This window comes from Sturnus vulgaris, chromosome Z, assembly GCF_052056855.1.
Source record: "Sturnus vulgaris isolate bStuVul1 chromosome Z, bStuVul1.hap1, whole genome shotgun sequence".
Lineage (NCBI taxonomy): Eukaryota > Metazoa > Chordata > Aves > Passeriformes > Sturnidae > Sturnus > Sturnus vulgaris.
The window spans coordinates 82,063,330-82,085,236 of NC_142283.1; the positions used below are offsets into that span (position 1 = coordinate 82,063,330).

General features: G+C 43.9%; 1 protein-coding gene across 13 annotated transcripts in view; it reads left to right on the forward strand.

The window, feature by feature from the left end:
- Positions 1–21,907, forward strand: part of LOC148219979 (E3 ubiquitin-protein ligase NEDD4-like) — a 77,871-nt gene that overhangs the window by 14,295 nt on the left and 41,669 nt on the right. For 6 of the 13 annotated variants that reach the window (XM_088156972.1, XM_088156975.1, XM_088156966.1 and 3 more), the window contains 3 exons: positions 9,024–9,097; positions 17,907–17,988; positions 21,464–21,502. Coding sequence is in view for 8 of the 13 variants with exons in the window: in XM_088156966.1 (XP_088013092.1) it covers positions 9,024–9,097; positions 17,907–17,988; positions 21,464–21,502 (195 nt within the window). In the remaining 5 variants the exon portion in view is untranslated. Of the gene's footprint in view, positions 1–9,023; positions 9,098–12,767; positions 12,995–17,906; positions 17,989–21,463; positions 21,503–21,907 lie in introns of those variants that run through there. The other 7 variants (XM_088156973.1, XM_088156974.1, XM_088156976.1 and 4 more) reach the window with 3 other exon arrangements.

Genomic DNA, 21,907 nt, shown 5'->3' on the forward strand with positions numbered 1-21,907 from the left:
CCCAAAGTAATTAATTACAGTGTAACCAACAGCTCTTCCCTCTGGCAAACACCTCTGCCAGGCTGGCTGAGTGTCCCACACCCAGGGTACCTGAGCCTTGTGTCTTTCTGGAGCTGAAGAAGTTCAGAGCTGTTCCAGGTCTTAAGGATCCCACTGGCATTTCCTTGTCAGTTGGTGTAGCTTTGCTGCTCTCAAGGCTTTTCCAGCAAAGCCTGTTTAAGCAGCTCCCTGTCCCACCTTCCTCCAGGTGGAGCAGCCAGCGGTGCAGCTCTGGGCTGTGGGTGTGTGCTGTGGAATCGATCCCTGGATTATCTGCGTTAGAAATGAGCCTCCAATCACAGTTTATTGTTGGATTACGCTTTTATTGAATGTGTGTTTTGTCATTAAACAGTGCAGCCACTGCTGGTTTATGGCCTGGAATCATTAAATATCTAACAAGAATATAGATTGTGGTTACATAAATATGTTTGTGCGATCTGTTGGCAACTAGCTGGGCTGCTGGAGTGAATGCAGCTCAGCCTCCCCTGTGTGATATAGGATCTTTGCTTGCTCTGTGACACCTTCCTCTAGCTCAGGTTGCTCTGAGCCCTCCCCAGCCTGGCCTCATTAACCGGAGTAACATTGCTGCTGGATTCGGGCAGGGAGTGGCTATATCTGCTGCATTCTGATGGAGGCTTTTGGATAAATCAGTGGATTTTTGTGGGAACTGATAGTCTAAAATCCAGTGTTCCACTGGATTTGTATGCCATTTCACATAAGAAAAATGAAGATGATTGTGTTAAGTGTGGGGTATAATTTTTCACTTTTTAAAAGTTTGAATGTTAAGGGCCTCGTGCATTTCATGAGATCAAAAACACCAAGGTGTTTAATGTCCTTTTAGAAAAAGAATTAAAATATAAGTGTATCAGAGGTTGATTTAGTGAAAGGTAAAAACTTTTGTGATGTGCTAGAGCAGCTGCTTTGAGAGCAAGTCCTCCTGTCAGGTCCTTCTGTGAGTTCTCACTGAAGGCTGCTAATTGGGAATTCAGACCCTTGCTAGTTACTGGATGGAGTTGTCAGACATCCACTGAGGACGTGGGTTTTTAGTGATTCCCTTTTGCCTAGTCAGTTTTGAAGTACTGCTGGACCCTGACCTGAGGATAATGAGGATTTGAAATTAAACTAACTTGCCTTGTTCTTTTGCCAGCGTTCTACTCTGAGAACCATCATTCCTTTGCTTTATGGTAGTTTGTGCATGTCAGAAACTGTGGTACTTGTTTAAATAAAACCTCGAGGTTTTAATTAATCAATCAGATTGGTTTCTGTATCTCCAGAGGGAAGGAAAAGAAGTTCTGTCAGACTTTTCTTTAGGAATTTTCTGTTGAAATTCACAGTAGATGTTCAGCTTGGATGCAGATGTTCTTGATGCTGATCTGTCACGCAATATCAAGATTGGCTGTGGTCTTGGGGTGATTTTCTTGGGTCTTTTTCATTTTTAAAGCTAAGTCCATATAGGAGAGTCACTGTCAGGTCACAGTTTGCTGCAAATGCACCAGTTATTCCCAGTCAAAGCTTTGTCGGGTTTTTAATATCAACAGGTACCAAAGGCTTTTCTTTTTCTCTGCTCCCACCAAAGATTAAACACTTCTCTTGTCCGGAGAAAAGCAGATCAAGGTTTCCTTTGGAAAGAGAATTTCCTAGACTGTACATGCGTGGGATGTACAGATGATTCAGCAAATTCACCCTCCTGCCCTTAGGCTGCTAGTGGGCATTGTGGTATCGGGTTGAAGGTTGGACTTGCTTATCTTGGAGGTCTCACCCAACTGTAATGATTCTCTGATTGCTGCATGGAACTGGAGAGCTCAGTCAATGAGATTGTGCAGAAAACAGTGTTTTACTTACATTCATTCTTTTAATGATATAAAAGGTCTGAAAGTTAAACAAGGAGAAAAAGGTCTTGTGCTGTACAAGAGGTCCATTCAATGGAAGTTCTTTTGCATCCTCTAGGTATTTCCAAAGCTTACAGGTGGCATGGTTCAACACACTTGCTAAAATTGCTCAGGTATATCTAACTGCATGGAGTGCAGTGGGTTTCTATAAAAACAGATCACAATTCACTCGGAACACTTAGTTTTTTAAAACATGTAGTACAAATACCTTGTGAGCGCATTTCCAGGAGGGCAGCACTGTGATTTGATTGTTTGTTGTTAATTGTGAGTTTTCAGCACTGGGCTGGGTTCCTGGACTCCTGGTCCCACACACTGTCACTGATGTGCAGGTGCCTTTGATTCCCCATGCTCCACTCCTGGTGTCTGTGTTCTCACTTGCTCATTCCAGTTCTGTGTGCTCTTTTCTGCTGCTTTGTCCCTGTGGAAGAGTGACATCATTATTGTGTCCCTCTAAGACAAACTTATGCCTTGATGAAATTCTGTCTGGTGTTTTTTTCTGCTGAGTGTGTCACTGCAGCCAAGGAAAACATGAATATAGCTCCTCTTCTTTAAAGGTCTGAAACAGGACCTGAATCACTACTGTAAAACATTTGCCATTTTTCTGTTGTATGAGTTTATGAATACCATAGTTCTCCAAGCTCTGCAGTTCTTTTAGTGCTTACTGGTGTTTGCTTCATCTTGATTCCTGCTTTGTGAGAATCCTTGCTCAGCCAGGAGTGCTCTGGAGGGCCAGGTATGCTCCATGAACTGACCAATGCACTGTAGCCAGGAGGGTCTTTATGATCCAAGCTGCATAGCCTTCTTTTCTCCAAGAGCTTTTAGGTGTAGTTGCTCTAATTTTGTGATCTGTGGCGAAAATAATGGGGTTTTTACAAACACATTGCATCCTGCAGCGAAGAACTCTGTGGGTAAGAAAAGGCACAGTTTGATTTACTCTTGGATTTGGTGAGGAGTGTGATGAACACATGCAAGGACAAAGTTCTGAGCTGGCTTCCTAGGCTGCTTGTGGTGAAGCTGAAAGGAGATTTTAATGTCCCTGCTTGAGCCAGATGAATTGTAACCAAGTGACCTTTTAAGTTTGTTTTCTGTGCTGAACTTGCAGAGGAGAGTGGAGATTTGGGTCATAGCCCTGGTGCATGGTTTTGTTTGCATTGCACAACTGAGATTTTATCAAACACTGTTGGCAAAATTGCCACTGACGATTTCAAGATTAGTAAGATATTGCAAGAATTATAGTGAGATTTACCACGTTCTGTTGCTATGGCTTTCAGAAAGTCACTGTGATGTCCTCATAGCTTTAGCTGTTTCCTTGGGGTGCTCTCAGCTGCCTTCCCTGAGGGTGATGGTGACAGCCCAGCATGCAGGGCACCCCACTTGGATTCTCCCTCTTGGGCTGCCCAACATTGTTTGATGTTAGGGGACAGAATAGGCAAATTTGGGAATTACTCTCTGCAGGAGGGTGGTGTGGGATAGCTCCCTAAAACACGTTTTTTTCCACTCAGCCATATGTGGATTGCTTTAATCCACCAAATCGAAGTAGGAATCAGCTCAACTCTTCTGCCATTGAACTTGGTTTCAGTTACTGGGAGATTCAGGAGAAGCCTAACATGGTTATTAGGCTTGCTATGGCCAACGCTGGCCCTTAAGTAGATGACACATACTTGATTTTGCTTTGGAACTGCAGATCCTGATAGATGTTCCCCCTGCAAATGGGGAGAATTAGGAGCAGTGTGTGTTTGGGGAACTGTGTGTGTGTAGCACACCGAGTTCTGTGTCTGAGTTTTCATTCAGGAAACCAGAAGTGCCACAGTTAAAACATTGAATTAAAGGTTTGTTGTCTTTTCCATTTGGATTTGTTTTGCCACCAAAACACTGAGTTAAAGATCTGTTATCTTTTTTAGTACGTTATGTTTTGCAAACTTGGAGATATAATAAAACTAGAGCTGAGGTGCTCAGTGGATGAAACCGGATTCACAGAGTCTCTACGTGCAGGTAACATTCCAGTGGGATCTGGTTTCTCTCCTCGCAGTCAGTGGAAATTTACCTCGCTGGCGCCTATCGTGGGTTGGAATCAAAAATGTCTCAACACAGAGGGCAGGGGAAAAAAGCCAAACTGAACCCAAGCAGCACTCCCCCACCGTGGCTCAGGTGAAGCTCTCTCCAGGTGAAACCCAAGCTCGCTGGCCTTTCCCCTCGTTGCCTTGGTGATGGTCATTGATTGCCTGTTTGTGGCTGAACTTCCGCGTGTGCGGGCGGAGGCGGCAGCTGAGCAGCGGTGCCTGGCGGAGCTCTCGGCGCGGGGTCTGCGGTAAGTGCAGCTCCCGGTGTGACTGCGGGGTGTGCTGCGGGTCCAGGGGACAGCCCGGCATCCCACACGGGCTGCGTGCAGCTCAGGAAACAGGCGAGTCCTAAACCTGTCCGTCCCGGGCTGTTCCACTCAGACATGGTGTATATACCTTTGGAAAAACATGTTAAATGCTTAATCTTCCTGCTCTGCATGACAGCTGTTCAAATATTGGTTCGTATTGATCCAGCCGTTGTGCCTTTCACACTTGTCTGTTCATTTAAACGAGTCAGCCTTTTAATTTTATACCCCCATCGATTGTTATTTCAGGCTGCTCTCAGTGTGTACACTACATGTGTCATGGGATTTCTGTCCTGGTGGGAGCTGACATCTGCAGCCTTCCTTCTTACACTAGGCTGCATTGGCTTCCTTTCAGTGCATTCACAACAGACACGTGTGTTCCAGAGCTTGTTGGGGTTGGTTTTACAGCACTTGTGTGTGGGTGTAGCTGCTGCTGCCTGAGCTGTGTCTCCTGGATCACCCTTTGAAGGGGCAGCATTTCACCCTGCCTGTGGGGGAGAAGGCAGCTCAGGACACTGCTTGACCCGTGTTCCTTCTCTTCTGCTGTCACAACTCTTCTCTAAACTCCCTGGCTCCAGGGTATTTTATAATCCAAGGGCAGGACTTAGTAAGTTTTCTTTATGTGAGTGCTTTAATGGGTCTTAGAAATTACTTGGCTTTCCAGAGCAACTGGATAAAGTTAATGTGGAGTGTGTTTAACAAAGAATTAACAGAATGTGAATCATACAGATAAATATATATACAAAAGTCTCCTAAATCTGGAAATACATCTGTTTTCTTTCATCTCTTTTGAGGTGAGTTGAGGTTTGTCCACTGTTGATGAAGTTTTGATCTATAATAGGTTTCCAGTTCCACCTAAATACACCGAGTCCTCTGAAATGGCACTGTGAATTCCAGCTAAGAGAACACAACCTGTGTAAAGGTTATCCTTCAGCAAAGAGGAGAACTCTGTAACCTTTGACATGTTTTGGGAAGGCAGGAGTATGTAAACTCCATGTTAATGATTGGACAAAGCAGGAGTCGGTGTGGACGTGAGGCGCAGTGGAGCTCAGCACTAATAGGTAACCAGGCCCTGGAGGGCACGTGCTGCAGCTGGGGGGGGCTGTGTCTGGGGGCAGGGACAGCTGCTGGAATGCTCACAGCTCCACAGCCATCCCCACTGCACACACAGCCTCCCATTCCCAGCAGCCTCACCACTGGATTGATTGGCAGTGCTCAGGACAGGCTGCTCAGAATTCCCACCTGTGTTCTGCACCGTGGGTGCTGGAATGGAACTGCAGCATCAGCTCTGGGGCTGCACAGAGCACAGCCTGGCCTCTGGAAGCCACCCAGGGTAGGGAGTGACAGCACCTGAGCCCCTTCCAGGCTCAGTATGCTCCAGGCGAGGTTGAAATAGGATAGAAAAATGTCTTTGTGGAGTGAGCTGAACTATGCTTCAAAAAGCAGCTTAGGATATGTGCTTTACAAAATAGGGAATTCAGTGGAATACAAAAAATGCAGTCAGGTGTTCACTTCCTGCACAGAAGGTGAATACAGTTTAATCTCATCACCAGACAAGTATTTCTTTCTGCTGTATAATTTGAGCTCCTAGCAGAACCAAAGATTCTTCCTTGGCAAAAGGCAACTCAAGTGGCAAGTGACTTCTGAAGCCTTGTCTCCCCTCAACTGTTCCCAGCTTGCCATTTCCTGCCTCCCGATCTCTCTGTTGTTGCAAGGAGGAATATTTGGCTGCTCATGGAAGGATGGGGGTGGGATGATAAGCAGATGAGGGTGGGTGCTGGCCTCTGGAGTGCAGGAGAAGGGAAGGAGTGTCCCAAGATTGGGTCCTGTAGTGTGCAGTTGCCTCCATTGCTTGCCGACTCAAAGGGGTATCGGATACTCTTGCCAGAAAATGGGAGTTTGTGTTGGGAAATTGCTCTTTAAGAATATGTTAGGTGGTTGATCACTGATGGAAGTCTGAGTGTGTGCTCAGCACTGTCAGCCCATGTGGGACCTGGAGCTGTTCAGCTGAGAGAACTCAGGGTTACACCACTGCTTCTGGCATCTCTTTGCTGTTTAAGGTACAGCCAGACTAATTAAACAAGTGCTTTTTTCGAGTCCCACAGAAGAGCCATCTTGCTCCAGGGAGGGACCTGTCCCTTATGCATTCCATTTGATGCTCGGGGAAGGGTGTCCGTGGTGGCTCAGCGTGCCCGGAGGTTTCCCTGCGTGTGGCTCCTCCCCAGGAGCCTCGCTCCTGCAGTGTGTGTACCTGGTTCCTGCCTGGAGTCCCACAGGGCTGTGCTGTGTCTGATCAGCCCTGGTACCCTGCTTTGCTTGCTCTTGGTTGTTTACTTGTGAAGTAGGACTCCAGCTGGATGTTTGTTATCCTTCATTCAGCCTCACGGTCTGCTGTGTCAGATCCCCACTTCTCCTGAATCCTCCTCATCTGTCTGCTTATTCCACTCTGCTTGTGCTGGGGATCACTTTATTATTTGGGGTTTGGATGCTGGCTCTTCTCCTGCAGAATTTTTCTGTGGTTAGTGATCTCTGTCATTGGGTTTACAACAAAAATTAACCAAAATTCTAATTTTCTTGTACAGTCTGTTCAGAGAGAGCTGGGTGGAAACCTGCATCAGGTAATTGGTACTCTGTGAGTTTCAGGCTGTGCCCAGCCAAGCAGTCCTCTATCTGATTTTTTGGTGGACAATGAGGTGAGATCACTTCGTTATTGCTGAAATAATTTACCTCTTTTATTTACCTGGACACAGCACACTTGGAGATAAAGGAAGAAATTGCCATACAAGGAGTCAGCAAAAGTTAATACATATGGCATACCTCATCACTAATTGAGGAGATGGTTTAACTATTTTTTTTAAACATTACATATATATGTATATGTATTTCGTGCATATGAAAATTGGAACAAACATTTGCAAAAACACTTGTTCTGCTTGTTAAATTGGAATATTGAGAGGCTGAGAGCCTCCTCACAGGAGGGAACAGGGTCATAGCTTTTGGGATATTTAAACTGGATATGACCCTTCAGGTATGTTTTTGAGAATCGATTTAAATCATCTGGAGCATCATCTTTTGTATCTTGCAAAACTCAGTTAGGGAACCTCCAGTAGTGGGAGCTCCTCTTGCCTTTTTTTCTCTTTTAAAGATGGTGGGAGGGATTGTTTGTGTTTTTCTTTGATTTCTTTTGAATCAGTTAACATGCAGAGTGCAGGAAGAAGATGCCACTCTAGCAAGGTTGATGTTGGACTTTGCTAGAGGGAATCTGAGTAGTATTGATAATATAGAAACAGCTATTGCAACTTCTCCTCTAGTTCTACTTCAGTGAGGTCTGAACAGTCTGAGTTTCTGCTTGGATTTTTCTGTGCTGTCTTCTCTTATTGAAGGAATTCTCTTGATCACAGTTTGCAAGTTTATTGCCTTTTGTATATTAAAACTGCTCCAGAAAACCAGGCACATGGTACGTAGGAAAAAGCTTCAATATCCACTAATGTGAGTCCATTGAATCGTTCCTTTTCACATGCTGTTTTGTCCACCTCTCAGGTAAGCTTTGGCCTCTTTTGGTGAAAAAAATCCAGTTCCCTAATTAGAAAGTGCTGCTGGGGAGAACAGCACATGGCAGGTTTACAGGAAGGATTTGTGTCTCCAGTGTTGTTTTACTGCAGCCCAGTTCCTCGGGCAGGACGTGTGGGACCTGCCCTGCAGACAGGCTCAGTGGGACTGTTGTTTTCTGATCCCGTGTCCGTGTGTCCGTCCAGAGGGATGAGTTGGGCTGCCCAGCTATGGCTTTACTTTGGGACTGGTCCTGACCTTCCTCACAGTCAGAAAATCTGTGCCAAGACAGCTGACAAAGCTGTGTCTGGCTTTCAGCTGCCTAAAGCAAACAGACTGGGAGAAACCTGTGGGAAAGTGTAATTGTTTTCTGACCAGGCTTCAAGGAACGGAGTGTCAAGTTACTGTAATTGAATCCAGTATCTTGCAGCTCTGGGAGCCTTATCAGAGCAGAGAACGGATCACTGATACGGGGACTGCAGAACCTGTTTCTGCTGAAGACTTTCCAGCTTTCATTCTGGTGGCCTCTTTGTGTTGCTCAAACAGGGTAAAAAAAAAAAAGGAAAATAAAAAAAGGCCATTTTTACTGATGTTCCTCAGGCACTTCATATAATGAAGTGATAAACTGAGCATCAGGCTGATGCTCCGGTGATGTGCATCTGCAGGACTTGCCATCTGTCAGTGAACGCTGATTTGGAGCTCTCCACGTACACCAAGGTGGTGAGACAGGCTTAAAAAAATGATTCTAAGGATTTGTTTTTAACTGTGCACCCTGAATTTTTACACCACAGACATCTCTCATTACTAAAATGTTATTAATAATTTCCCTCGTGTTTGAAGAACTTTAGTGTCAATGCAGAATGAATTTGTGGCATATGGATTGCTTAAGATGTGAAATGGCCCTGTTCAGCAAATACTCTTCTGCTTTTATTGCTATTATGGTTACAGTATTATTGCTGTGATGTTATTACTGTTATCTACTCGTACTCTGTCTTTATTGAACTCTTAACAGCTCTGACTGGACTCAAATAGTCCTCATGGCTGCATTCAGATAAGCCTTCCAAGAGGAGGTTCTTTTCCAGATCCTCCCTAGGAGAGACTCCTGCTCTCTGCTATCCTCTTGTTGCTCCTGAAAATTCTCTACAGCATGAACACTAAAGCCACTTTCTTTTTTGTCACAGGAGGAGTCTCGCATCCTCAGGGTGAAGGTGGTTTCTGGCATTGATCTGGCAAAGAAGGACATCTTTGGAGCCAGGTGGGTGTTGTGCAGTGCCTGGATCCTTGGAACAGGATCAGCTTGGCAGGGCAGGGGCCCTGTGAGGGCTGCAGCCCCCGCAGGTGCTGGGTGTGCGTTGGCACAGCAGCCCTGCCCGCCCCTGCCCCCTCTCTGTGGGCACAGGAAGCAGCTCAGAGCCCAGGCTGCAGAACCCGACCAGGTAATAGCTGGGGACAAGCTGCTTCTGAAGATAAAATGAACCCCAGCCCAGTAATTTTCTGTTTCTGAAGGTTAATTCAGGCTTGACACTGCTGCTCTCTTAAGCCTAAGCATGACAAAATGCTCTACTGCAAGTGTTCCAATCTACTTAGAAGGGTTTTATCAGTTTGAAATTAGTGGTATCCAATTTTAGCTTTTATTGAAGTGACTAATTTCTTAATGTATAAATGAGCTTCCCTGTGGGTTTTCCTGTATTTCTTTAATGATGCTTACAAATTGTTCATTAACTTGTGTATCCAGCTTAAAACTACATGAAAGCAGCAATTAAAAGGTTTTATCAGCTTCAGTATTTTGGGTGAAATTTGCAACAAGCGTTCCTTTGGTAGCTGTGTGCAGAATGTGGTATGCCGAAGCTTTGTTATTTTCTTTCTCCAAATGTGTTGTTTTGAAGAACAGGTTTTGATGCTGACCATAAGCAACATAACTTTTATCTTTCAAAATGCATGAAGCTAAATCCGAGTGTAATTTGTTCTGAATCCTATTGATGTGGTCCTTAACGTATTTTAAGGAAATTGATTTCGAGTCAGTAGGATTTCCATAAAAGCAGAGTTAAAAACATATTCCCTACGTGTATTTTAAAATTTGTTTTAATCTTTCAACTGAGTTAATGTACAGGTGTTTGAAAACCCGTGTGTATTGACTGCAGACCTGCAGTTCCTGTGCCTCCGTGTGGTGGAACTGTGCAGGGCTTCAGACTGGGGCAGAGCAGTTGCTTGTTCCACAACTGTGGAAGATGAACTACGGGGCATAAGTTGTGTTTTGCATCTCGGTGGGTTGTCCTGACCCTTTTTAATCAACTTTACCATTATAAAACACTGCCTGTGGGCTTGCAGAGTCTCAAAGCCATTTCCTTCTTGATTAAATCTAAGGAAAGTCTCTTACCAGTGTAGAGCACTGGAGAGACTGTAAAGAAATCTCGGTACTCTTGAGTTTGCTTTTTTGGGATTCTTTTTGACCTAGGAAATCATTTTAATAGCAAGTAAAGGTACCCTGGGACACTCAGTGCTGTAGGATACCCTGGGTGCCTTCACTGCTGTATTTTGCCTTTTAAGTCAGAAGGTAAGTGAAAATTGTGGCTGTCTGGAAGTTGAAAATGTAAAGTGCTTTTCAGTTAAAATTGCAGCTGTTTTTCAATGTCAGGGAGCTGTGCTTCTAGTGGTGTAAGAGTTTGTTATGGGTTTATTGCTTTTACCTGCTCTTTTCTGAAAAGCACTTTTCTGGTTTGATTTCATGTGTCCAGGATCTGTGATGGAGCTGGGGAAGGCAGGCTCCAGGCAGCTGATAGGATTGTAAGTCGTGCTGTATAGTCCTGTTGTGAACAAGGTTGCTTGAAATGTGGCTGAATTCTTTAATTCATGTGTGTCCTGTCACTGTGGTTCGTGATGGGAGGAGAGCTCATGTGGCTGTGGCTTTGCAGATGACAAAGATGGCAGGTGTTTACCTTGTGCCTATTCTTTAAAGTCCTCTGTCACTGCTTCTAGTTAAAGTTCACTTTGAGTTAGGGTATATCTGGTTTGAACTACTGGAAACAGTGTGGAGATAGCTGTACCTCTGGAACTATCTCCTCCAGCACCGCACTGCCTTGGAGCTTCATTGGCTAACAGCCTGTTCCCCTTCTGGTAATGATGGCTTCCCTGATGAGCAGAGACAAATCCATTGAAGGCAGTTGCTTTCATAAATTATTCACACCATTAAAAAAAATAATCTGGCTCCTGAGTGCCTCTTCAAATGAGCTGCCTCTTCAGCACTTGCATGTGTGCCAGAGGGAGAGTGCTCTGTGCCTCCTGGCCCAGGGAGGCCCCGAGGTGGAACAGAGCTGTGACTGAGTTCCCAGAGCCACCCAGACTCCGGGGCAGTTGCTCAAGTAGGAGAGAGTTCATACTCTGTTGTTGCTTTTTCCTTATTCTAGCTGATTGGCAATTGAGGTTTTTCCAGAGTAGTGGAAATGGGATGTTATTAACAGTGTGGGAAAGGAAAGAAACAAGATGAGATCTTCCTCTAGCCCTAGCTGGACTTGGGAATGCAGAAGCAGCATCTGCACTGCTCAGCAAGCACCCGTGGCTCGTGGTTTGGCTGTGGAATGAAGTGTGGGGTGCAGGTGTTGAGGGGAGCACAGTCACTGCTGGTGCAGCCAGCTGTGTGCGTGCCTGCCTGGGTGGGAGGGGAGCGGCCCCGCACAGGCAGAGCCCGCGGGTTCCAAAAGCTGCTGTTGTCAGTGGCAGCACAGCCCAGGGCACTCGGTGAGCAGCCCCGGAATGGCACGGGCAGAGCTGTCTGCTTTCCGTGGAAAATGCTCCGAGATCACCCAGCCCTCTTGTCTGAGGTGTGCGGCCAGTGCACGAGAGGGTGCTGGCATAGAAGAGATGAAAGGCTGCTCAGCAGAAATATGCTGGGTAACGGATAGTTTTATTTGTGAAACCCTGATGTCGGTGCTCGTACAAGTGTGTGAGATGAATTTTGGGCTGCCGGGTACGGGCGCGGGGTACCGGTGTACCCATGCCGTTGGTGCGGGGCTGTGCCTGGCAGCAGAGGGCATCAGAGAGTTTCTGCAGCTTCCCCCGATGGCTTTCGAGCAAATGAGGCCGCAGGTTCTTCACCAAAATTAGCGGGTTTTTACCCTTTTTACATGTTGTGTTCTTTAGGATGCACTGGGTATATATTTCAGGAGCTGTACATGGAGAAATGCTGTTTATTTGAGGATGTGGTCCTGCTACTTAGTAAGAGGACTTGGTAATAATTCCTGATGGTTATAATATCATAGTAAAAAATAATTCTCATCAGATAATTGCTCAGTTGAAAAATTTCTTTGTACAAATACAGAAAAATAAAATGTTCCTTGTTACTTGAAGAAAGGAATCTTCTGTATTCAGCTCCTCAGCTTTCCTGCCTGCCTGCTATCTGCTGTGATCTGTGAGTTTACCTGGATCTGGTATCTTTAAAAGAAAAAAGTGGCATGTCAATAAAATCATCTAAAGAAAACCTTTTGATCTTTAATATTTAAGGCAGAACTACTGTGCTGACCTTTTCTCTTCCTCAAGCCATGTGTCATGGAGTTCTCTCGCTCCTTCCCCAGCCTGGTGGATTTTGGAACTTGTTAAGATAATTTGGGAGTGTGAAATGGCATAGAAAGATCTATGTGTACATCAGCCCCTCAGCTTCAGAGGCTGATGTGTGCATATTCTGTTAGGGCATTCATTTAACCTTTGCAAAAAAAAATGGCCTCAGGGAGGAAAAACCCCCATATTTACACTTCCATCTGTTTTGGAAGATTAAAATATTCTTTTTGCTCTGGGAGACTTCCAAGAGAGCAAGAACACAAAAGGAATCCATCTTGCTACCCTTTATTAGAGCATACCATGGTAAAGGAAGGTGGAGACACTGGAGGTGGGGTTTTAGGTATCATTTTTATCTCCTTTTTTCACCCACAGGCACTTTGCAGCTTCTATGATGTGAGTCATTATCTCTAGCAGCTCTTTGGTAAAGCCTTGCTACATTTCTTGTACAGTCAGAAGAAGTGTGAGCCTTCCTTTGCAAAATAAAACACTAGCAGGGAAATGGGAGGTGTGTAAGATGACTCTGGGATTTGGTATGGAGGAGTGAGATTTGGGATGCTTAGGCACAATGGATTGCAAGTTTGGCTTTGCGGTGAAGGGTAAGGTAAGGTTTTGTTTTCTTTGCAGAAGCTGATGTTCCTTTATCCTTGTGTGATTGGACATTTTGGGCTTTGCTTTAGTCATAGGACACGAGACTTGTGTGACAGTGAGGTCAAAATCTTGCTTCTCTTTGAGGAAAAACTCTTAATGGATGTTAGTACAGGCAGAAAGGTGAAACCCAGAAGGCTCGTGCTAAAATAAAGCCAGGGAGCAAACACAGCCAGGGTGTTCTGGAGCATTCCTTGTATTTGCTGTGCATTCTTATTGTACTTCTCCCTTCTTACTGTGCAGGGATGGGGAAAGTCACCGGGGGAATGGTTGTTGGGATAAAATGACAGTGCCTGTAAGAGCTTCTGCCTTAGAACATTGTTTTTACTGCTCTCCATAAAACTTGGTTAGAAGTATCTCTTTATTATTCTAATCTTCTTTATCTTCTTTAATGATGCATATTTTGGCAGTTTGTTTCCATTTTGAATCTGAAAGTGACTAAGCAAAACACTGGAATTTTAAAAAAAATTTGGAACTTTTTAAGCTCTGCTAAGTGCATGCACAGACAGTTTCTCTTAAGTGTTTAAATGATTCTGAAAAAACATTTTCAGGTTCACAGAATTTCCCCTTGTCAAGCATAACCTTCTTTTCAGCCCTGAGGCTCCCATAATTTTATGGAGACTCCTTTAGATGAGTGTTTTTGAGGATGATGTGTTACTGATGTGAGTTTGTACATGGTGGTTTTGCAGGCATGTTGTCTGTAAAAGCACTGTATTTCCACCAGAACAGCCTGCAGATTTCCCAGAGTGTCTGTGCAGAGCAGGTCAGTTCCCACAGCACTGAGTACCTGGGCACGTTCCTCTGTACCTGCCCACAGGTGGAGGGACCCCAGAGCAGGCAAACCCAGAGCCTCAGCCCTCCCAGACCCCAAGGCAGGCAAACCCAGAGCCCCAGCCCTGCCAGACCCCTGGGGAGGAGGGGGCCTGAGGTCTTGCACTGTTCTGGCAGCAATGTGAAGGGGTCGTTTGGGGGGTTGTTGGAACATTGAGCTTGTCTGACTCCGGAGCACAGGGAGGCAGTGCCTGCAGGGCTCATTTAGGATGCTGTTCCAGGTACACCTGCCCTGAGGAGAGTGCAGGCAGGCTGGATGGAGTGAGGGGGTGGGAAAAGGGCATGGATGTAGATTAACTGATAGCCGAATAGTGGTGCCCTCAAGAGCAGGGGAGGAACCAGATTGGGATGTGGCTTTGAGGGAGAGGCTTCTCTGCTTTCATGTTGGAGTGTGCTGGTATTTCTGTAGCCAGAATTACAGGGGCTGTTGATCAGTTCTCTCACGTATGTGAGGCAGAAAAGTGGCAGCACAAAGGGAATGGTTCTGTGTTTCTTACAGAAGCAAAATTATCTTGTGCAAGACTGTTCCAAAGAGATCCAGTCGGGCTATTTTGAAATGCAAAGTTTGCCTGCATGTGACAAGCCTGGCATTCACGCACTTGCATAACAAGTGTTACTAAATTTTATATGTGGGGAGGCGGTTTCAGCTTTTAAAATAAAAATAGAGCCATGTAGGCCTTAGTAGTTCCATTGTTCTTCCACGTGTGCCTGTGCTCTCCACCCCCTTCTTTTGGAGCTTAAAATAAGTAAATAATACATCACATCACTGGCAGAAGCTAGTTTGAGACCTGCTTTCAAAACTGTTTCAAAAGTATAGAGCAAATGTGATTCCAGACTCAAGTGAACAAATGGGGCACTCCTCCTGAGCCCCAGTTTCACAGTGCTCTAAAGTAAAGTGATTTTAAAAGGAGGCTGATCTTCCTTGAGATTTTTTGCTGGAGTTTTTAGTCATCAGAGCTTTTGTTGTCCTCCAGAAGAAGATCTGGAAGCTTGCCTTTTCATACTGAGATTCAAATGAAAGATGATAATTATATATCTACAGTTGCTTGAGCTTTAAGAAAATGACAAATACTGCAAGTTGGCAACACCATGGCAAATAACTAATTCTGGATGTCTGAGGGATTCCAGAGGTCAGGAAAAGGATTTCTTAAGCCTCAGATTGTTTTGATGGCTGTTGTTCTGCCAAACTGTCTTTGTACTAACTTGTGATTATTATAACTTTGATTATTAGCATAATTTTCTTAGGAGTCCCTTTTTTTTCTCCAGAGATCAGTTATGAGCTTCAAAGTTCTCCTGATCTTGGCAGGTGCTGATGTTTTCTTTAGGTTTTGGCCAGTCACGTTTGGCTAGATGAGATTTGGTGCTTTTAGTCATTTTTGATTTTGTAGCAAGGAGCATTTTAGATAGGTGTTCACTTCCCTTCACCCCCAGGCACTGGTATGATGATGGGCTCATTTCCCTTTTAAGCGCTACTTGGTCCTTTGAAATTTCCCATTTTTGCCCTAAATGTAGGTTTCTTATGCCCTGCAGCTGCCGTTGGATCCCCTCTTGGGCACAGCAGCCTTGCTGCATTGGGCAGCTCTCTGTCAGTCTGTCGTGTCCCTGTGTTGGTGTCCCTGTGCATGCAACACTGTTGGAGTTCTCCTCCTTTTAGTCAGCCCATTTCAGGGTGAGAATATCTGGCAGGTACAACTCCAGACTGATCTGAGTCTGCTTTCTGTGCTCAAAAGTTAGAATCATAGAACCATAGAATATGATGAGCTGGAATGGAGCCATCAGGATCATCGAGTCCCAGCTCCTGACCCTGCAAAGAACATCCCAAGAATCTCACCATGTGCCTGAGAGCATTGTCCAAACTCGCCTGATTGATTTGCTGGGGGGTTTTTGTGCTTTCAGTAGTGTCTCATTTATTATCGTCTTCTGTCACCTGAATCATCAGGATTTCCTTTCTTTAACCCATCTGCAGACACTGCTGTGAGACAGGAATCTGGTATTTTACTGCTTGTCTTAGTGTCTGTTTCATTCCAATTTGTGGTTAGGTTTTCCAGTGACTTTTAATGTATTCCATTCTTGTGCAAGTTTTCCTCAGTTTTACTGATTTTCATGTTTTGGTCTACTAGGTCTTCCTGTGTGACTTGTTTCATTCTCCCAGCAGCTGTATGGACTCCAGGAGTGCTGGCTGTGTTACCTGATCCCAGAGCAGAATCCAACAACTGAGGCTCTCCAGACCCCTGGGGTTCATCTGGAGCTGCTCACAGATTAGACTGCTTATTTGGTTGTTGGCATCTGAGCCCGATTCTAAGTAATAAGTTGTTAAAAGCTTTACAATACTTTTTATTTATTGACTTCCAACGATAAGAGCTGTAATATCAATCAGGTGCATTCTAGTCCCTCAGAGCTGCTGTCAGTGCAGTGTGAAGTGTCTGAGCCTCCTGTGCAGGCTCCATGCAGGGCTGTTCTGGGGCTGGCCACCCCCAGGGCTGTGTGAGACAGCTCCACTGGGCCGGTGTCAGCTTTCCCTGGGCTCCAGTCTCCCTCCAGCTACGTGTTTGTTTTAAGTAAACAAATGCATGGAAGTAAACAGTCTCAAATATCCAGTCATTTGGGTAAACTCCAGCTTCACCTTCAGCACAAGAGCTTGGCTGCATAGCTCAGTCTGACTCACTCTGTCCCGCTTTAAGAGCAGGCAGAGATGGCAGTAATTTCTTCAGTAAAGGCAGAATTTCCTTACTGAAACTAGTAATAAACGTAATTATTCTCTAGTTTTTAAAAATAGAAATAGATTTTAAAGAAATAATCTGTGCCACTTTCGCAGTTTTCGTTTTCTGTAGACAGAAGGTTCATCCAGGGTATTTCAGCACTAAAAAATTGTAGTATTTCTAAGGGTTCCTGAAAACAACATTGCCCAGGTGTGGGTTGATAACCCAAATCTGGGAGGATACCTGTAAATATTAGCGTGGTACATCAAGCAATTTAAAGTAGCATCAGCATTTCTTTGAAATCACAATGATGCTTTGCTTTCTTCTAAATCTTGGTGCTTAATTCTGAACATAACTGCAGTTGAAGTAAATGCACTTATGTGCATCTACTGATAGGAATAATCAGTCCAACAAGATGTCTTGTTTCCACCTTTGTGGCATTTTATACTCGATACATGGAGCAGCCAGTATAATAAATGTGCAATGCTGATTTTTCTGTAGTGATGCTGTCCCAAATAGTTCCTTAAATTCAAGAAGTATCAGCATTTGAATGACTTGGTTGGTAAATCTGGGTGTCTGGTGGTTTTGTGAGTGCCTCTTGTTGATGCTTTCAAGAAGTCTTGGATCATTGTCCAGCTGAGTGTGCTGCAGCCTTGAGAGGGAAGCACCAGAGCAGGTCAGGGTCCTGGTTTTACTCAGTCACTCATTTCCTCCCTTCAAGCAGAGACTTGGCTCCTGTTCCACTTCTGACATTGTACCTGTGTGAAGTTCACCTGTTCTGCAGGATGCTCTTTGTCCCAGTCTAGAACACAGAGCCATGGAATGGTTTGTGTTGGAAGGGGCCTTAAAGATCACCCAGTTCCACCCTGTGCTGTGGGCAGGAGCAGCTTCCACTGGAGCAGGTTCCTCTCTGCCCTGTGTGTCTGAATCACTGCTGGTACTGTGCAGCTTGATTTTATGGTTCAAAACAGTTATAACCACTGCTTCAGAATACTTGCTGTCAGCCTCCAGGGGTGAGTGGTGGCCAAGCCCCACAGCTCCCATTTTCCCCTGACTTCTTTCAGTGGAGTGCTGTGGGCAGGAGCTGTGTGGGAGCAGGAGTTCTTGGCCCAGCAGGGACAGAGCTGCAGGGAGTGATCTCTGCTCTTATGGGCAGGGTTTAACTGAGCTCATTGTTAATGTGTCAGTAGCTTGCTAGAGTTCTGAGCTTTCACTGAAGACAATTCCCCTAGAAGTATTTGGAGGTGCTGTTGTTACCCAGTTCCATGACAAATTCCTTCTGCAGTGCTTTCTGGCTGTACAATTGTAGGCCATTAAATCTGATGTTTTCTTTTGCAGTGACCCATATGTGAAACTTTCCTTGTATGTAGCAGATGAGAACAGAGAACTTGCTCTTGTGCAGACAAAAACCATCAAAAAGGTATGTATATACTCTTCAATTCGTTGGCTTTGGAAGGATTAAGAACACTGGAACACTACTGTATAACATAGTGCAGCACTAATTAAAATCATTACATGCATGTGTAGCAACTGGATAATGTGGTTTTCTCCACACCAAAATCAGAGAACAGGTGCCTGCACCTCAGTGTGTCTGGCCTGGAGACAGCACCTAACGTGTTGCATGTTGTTCCCTAGAGCTTGGCTTATCAAATCCCACTGCATCATCCACAGGTTCTTTTTTCAAATTCATATTTCTTTGAAAGACATGACTGAAATAAAGGACTGAGAAATTCTGCTTTAATTATCATTTATCTGACTTTTAGAAAAAATGATCATTCTCTTCAAAGTTTCCATTTTCAAAATATTTTCCTAATATGGGAATTTAAAACAACCCGATGACAGAAGATGTGCTGTAAGAAAAGCCTGGGACTTCTTACATTTTTAATGAAAACCAAAAGTTTTATTTGAGTTTTTTTATTTACTTTGAGTTTTATTTCATTTCTCTATTTTAGTTCACACAAATTTCCACTGAGGGATATTTGTCATTATCAGGATCCTAAGATTTTGTAAGGATAGTTTTTTTATTTTGCTGGCTTTGGTGGCAGAGAGGAAAGTAGTCATAAACTGTATGAAAAGTAAGGGAAAATAATGAGTTGTCATTCTTTACGGAGGTATTTAGAATCAACAGGGGTTCAGTTGAAATCGTTGCTGAAAAACAAAATAATGAGGAGAATTTTGTTCTTGAAAACACGAACTGGAATGATGCAGTTCTAAAATCAGGACATCGGGTGTCATGAGAAAGCCAATGTGCAATCCTGGAGGTGTGGAAGATCCAAGCAGAGCTGTCCCAGAACCAGGGCATGTTTGATGTGGTAAAGGGATTTTTCAAAGACTTCCTGGTGAGCTGTTGGTGCTTGTTTCATTCCCAGGACTGCATCTGCTGATTTGCACTGTTTCTTCTTTCTCACTGTCAGTTAAAGCCCAGACGTTCTCAGTCATTTCTGTAACAGTGCTATTAACTCATATGTTGAAAAGTTCTAGTTGGTAATTTCTGCTTGGAATTTTTGAATTTCATCTCAAGGCAGAGTTCTCCCTGTGCAAGTTGCAATCCTCTCTCTGTTTTGTAAACAGCAAATATCATTAGCATATCTCAATTTTGAGTTAAAATCATTAATAAAAAATACTGAGTACAGCGAATCCAAGGAATGAATGACTGGCAGTTACCTCCCTCAGCTCCGTATCTAACCCTTCACAAGTTTCTCATTTTTCTCCTCAGTTTTGTGTTCCTCAGTTGAATGGGTACCTTTGTGCAGCACTGCTTTTGGGAAAGCAGAAGGAGCTGCAGTGTCCCCTTTTTATTCTCTTTTTCCATGAGCTGTGCCATTGTGTGATGTGTGTCCTGCTGCCCAGCTGGACTGTGCCTCTGGAAGTGCTTCATGGCAGCCAAAGGGGTTAAATGCACATCGTTTGTTTACTCTGAAAAACAAAGTTTCCAGGAGAATGTCAGCTTCATGTGCCATGACCTACCCTAGCTGAGCTTGGGAGGCTTTTTGTTTCAGTTTATCTCCCTCCATAGTTAATCCAGCTGGAAGGTTTGATGAATGCTTTGTGCTTTGTTTTGGAGCTCTCTTTGGAATGACCTGCTGAAAAGGTTCTCTCTGAAGCAGGGAAAGCTGCATTTGCTGTTTGCTGGCTTCTGATTCTGTAACATGGTCAGTGTGTTTTTTACATTCCTGCTGGAATTTAAAAGTTCAGATGAAGATTATCCACTTCCTTCAGTTTCTTCACCTTGACTGCACTGAACTCCAAAGTCTTCTACCTTTCCCATATGGAATATTAAAAATCATTTTCAGTCTCTGAGAATGCCCAGTCTCCCCATCGAGCTCCAGTGTTCAGCAGCATCATTTCTCTCCGTGTCCTCCTTTTCTGTGTAGTGTTGAAAACCCTTTCTCAATACCTGAGGAAGGTCTTGCTCAGCTTGACTCCTGGCAGTCCTTTGTGTGTGCAACACTTGCCCTTTTTTTAGGATGTAGCTGTTTTTGGGGTTGTTTTGTAATTGTTTCCCTGCTCATGTCCTGTTCGGAGCTATTGCTGCAATTCCTTCTTTGCTGGCACTCAGATGTTTGCACTGCTTGACTTGGCCCACTAAGAGTGAGACCTGTAAAGGTGGAAGAAATTTCTGTGAGTTACCAGGCATTTACCAAAGATTCTGCAGCCTCATCCATCAGATTTCCTCGAGCTCTGTGGTTAAGCAGCATTGGGAATTAATGGAATGTCAATGGGCAGTAGTGCCTCAAAACAAATGTTAGGCCCGTTCTTTGTTTGGTCAATTGTGTGTGCCCTCTCTAGCCAACAGCAGTAGCATTTGATGAATACAAATGTTAAAAGGTAACATTGTTTTCCTTACTGCTTCACTTTAATGTATTTTTTACTGAATACATTGTACTCCTTCAGGGAAAAAAGCTGAGAGTTTCTCAGCGCCCACAAGCCCATCCCTGCCCTTGCCCTCGTTGATTCACCTGCCCTTGACAGTGGTCTTTTCTTTCAGGAAGCATTTCCTGCTCTGCCATGAGCTCCTGTATTGCCACTTTGTAGAGGGATGCAGTGTAGTCAGCCCCCATGTCCTGCACATGAGGAATCTGTTGCATCTCTAGCAAGGAGTAAGATGAACAGCCAAGATTCCCCTTCTCTGCTAGAACAGAATTCTTGTGGGTGTAAAGGCAATTTTTCCTGTCAGCTCTGCCCATAAATCTCTGCTGTGTGAGAGCATGAGGGAATGATTTGGCAAGAGCACAAAAACATTGGACATATTGTCCAATTGTTTTTATCCTTACCCAAGCTTGAATTGTCTAAATTACTGTTTGTAGTTCTCATCTCTTTTATCAGTTTATTATGTCACGCTTGAGCTCACTTCAGCTTGCAGTCCAGATGCACGTTTATTCTATGCATTTTAGTCAGGTTGTTAAAATTACAATCCTTGAGCTGGGAGAAGATTGGAAGAATATCTTAACCTATTCCAAGGAATAACCTTTTCTTTTTGTTTTTGGGGGATATTTTATTTTTCTGTTTATTTCACAGTATAAATCTGAGCATATTTTGTAGCCCTAAAGTTATTACCTTTGTGTTTAAAAAATACTTTTATTTTCACCTGGGTTTAAATGAGTCTTGAGAAGGAAATATCTTGAAGTTTTATTTCTATAGATTCTCAATGATTTGTCTTTTAATCATCAAATTCTATTTATATTTAATGTCTATTTTAGGATTATCTGACTCAATTGTCCTCCCACATTTGGTTTACTCAATAGAGAATTTTTAGATGGATAATATATTTTTCAGTAACATTTATTACATGCTTTTCTTTCTAGAAAACTGTCACTTGCATGATTGTTTTTATAATTGCATACCAGAATACTTAAAGAAACGTTAGTATGTAAATATTGTTATTTCTTTTACAGACACTGAACCCTAAATGGAATGAAGAGTTTTACTTTAGAGTAAGTTTCTCTTTATTTGCAGTCTTTAGCCTCAGCTTCATGGGGAATGCTGACTGGGACACATGCACCAAACAGCTCTTCTGGGGTTTGCAGCTGAGTAATACAGGCCTAAAATCTCAGGAAAAGGAAATTCACAACACTGCTGCAAAACCTCTGGTGTAGTTCATAGATGCTCTGTTAAAACATCTTGAAAGTTCTCAGCAATTATGGGGCCTATTAAGTAATTTACACCCTATTTTATGTGTCCCAGTTCTCTGATTTTCTCAGAACTGGTAAGTCCATCTCCAGCCCACAGAATTATCAATGCATTGTGGTATATTATTTCTAAATTTCCTTAATTAAACGTGCTGGTCATAGTAACGTGGCTTGCAAAGCTTTTCTGAATGTATCAACTAGATTAAACGC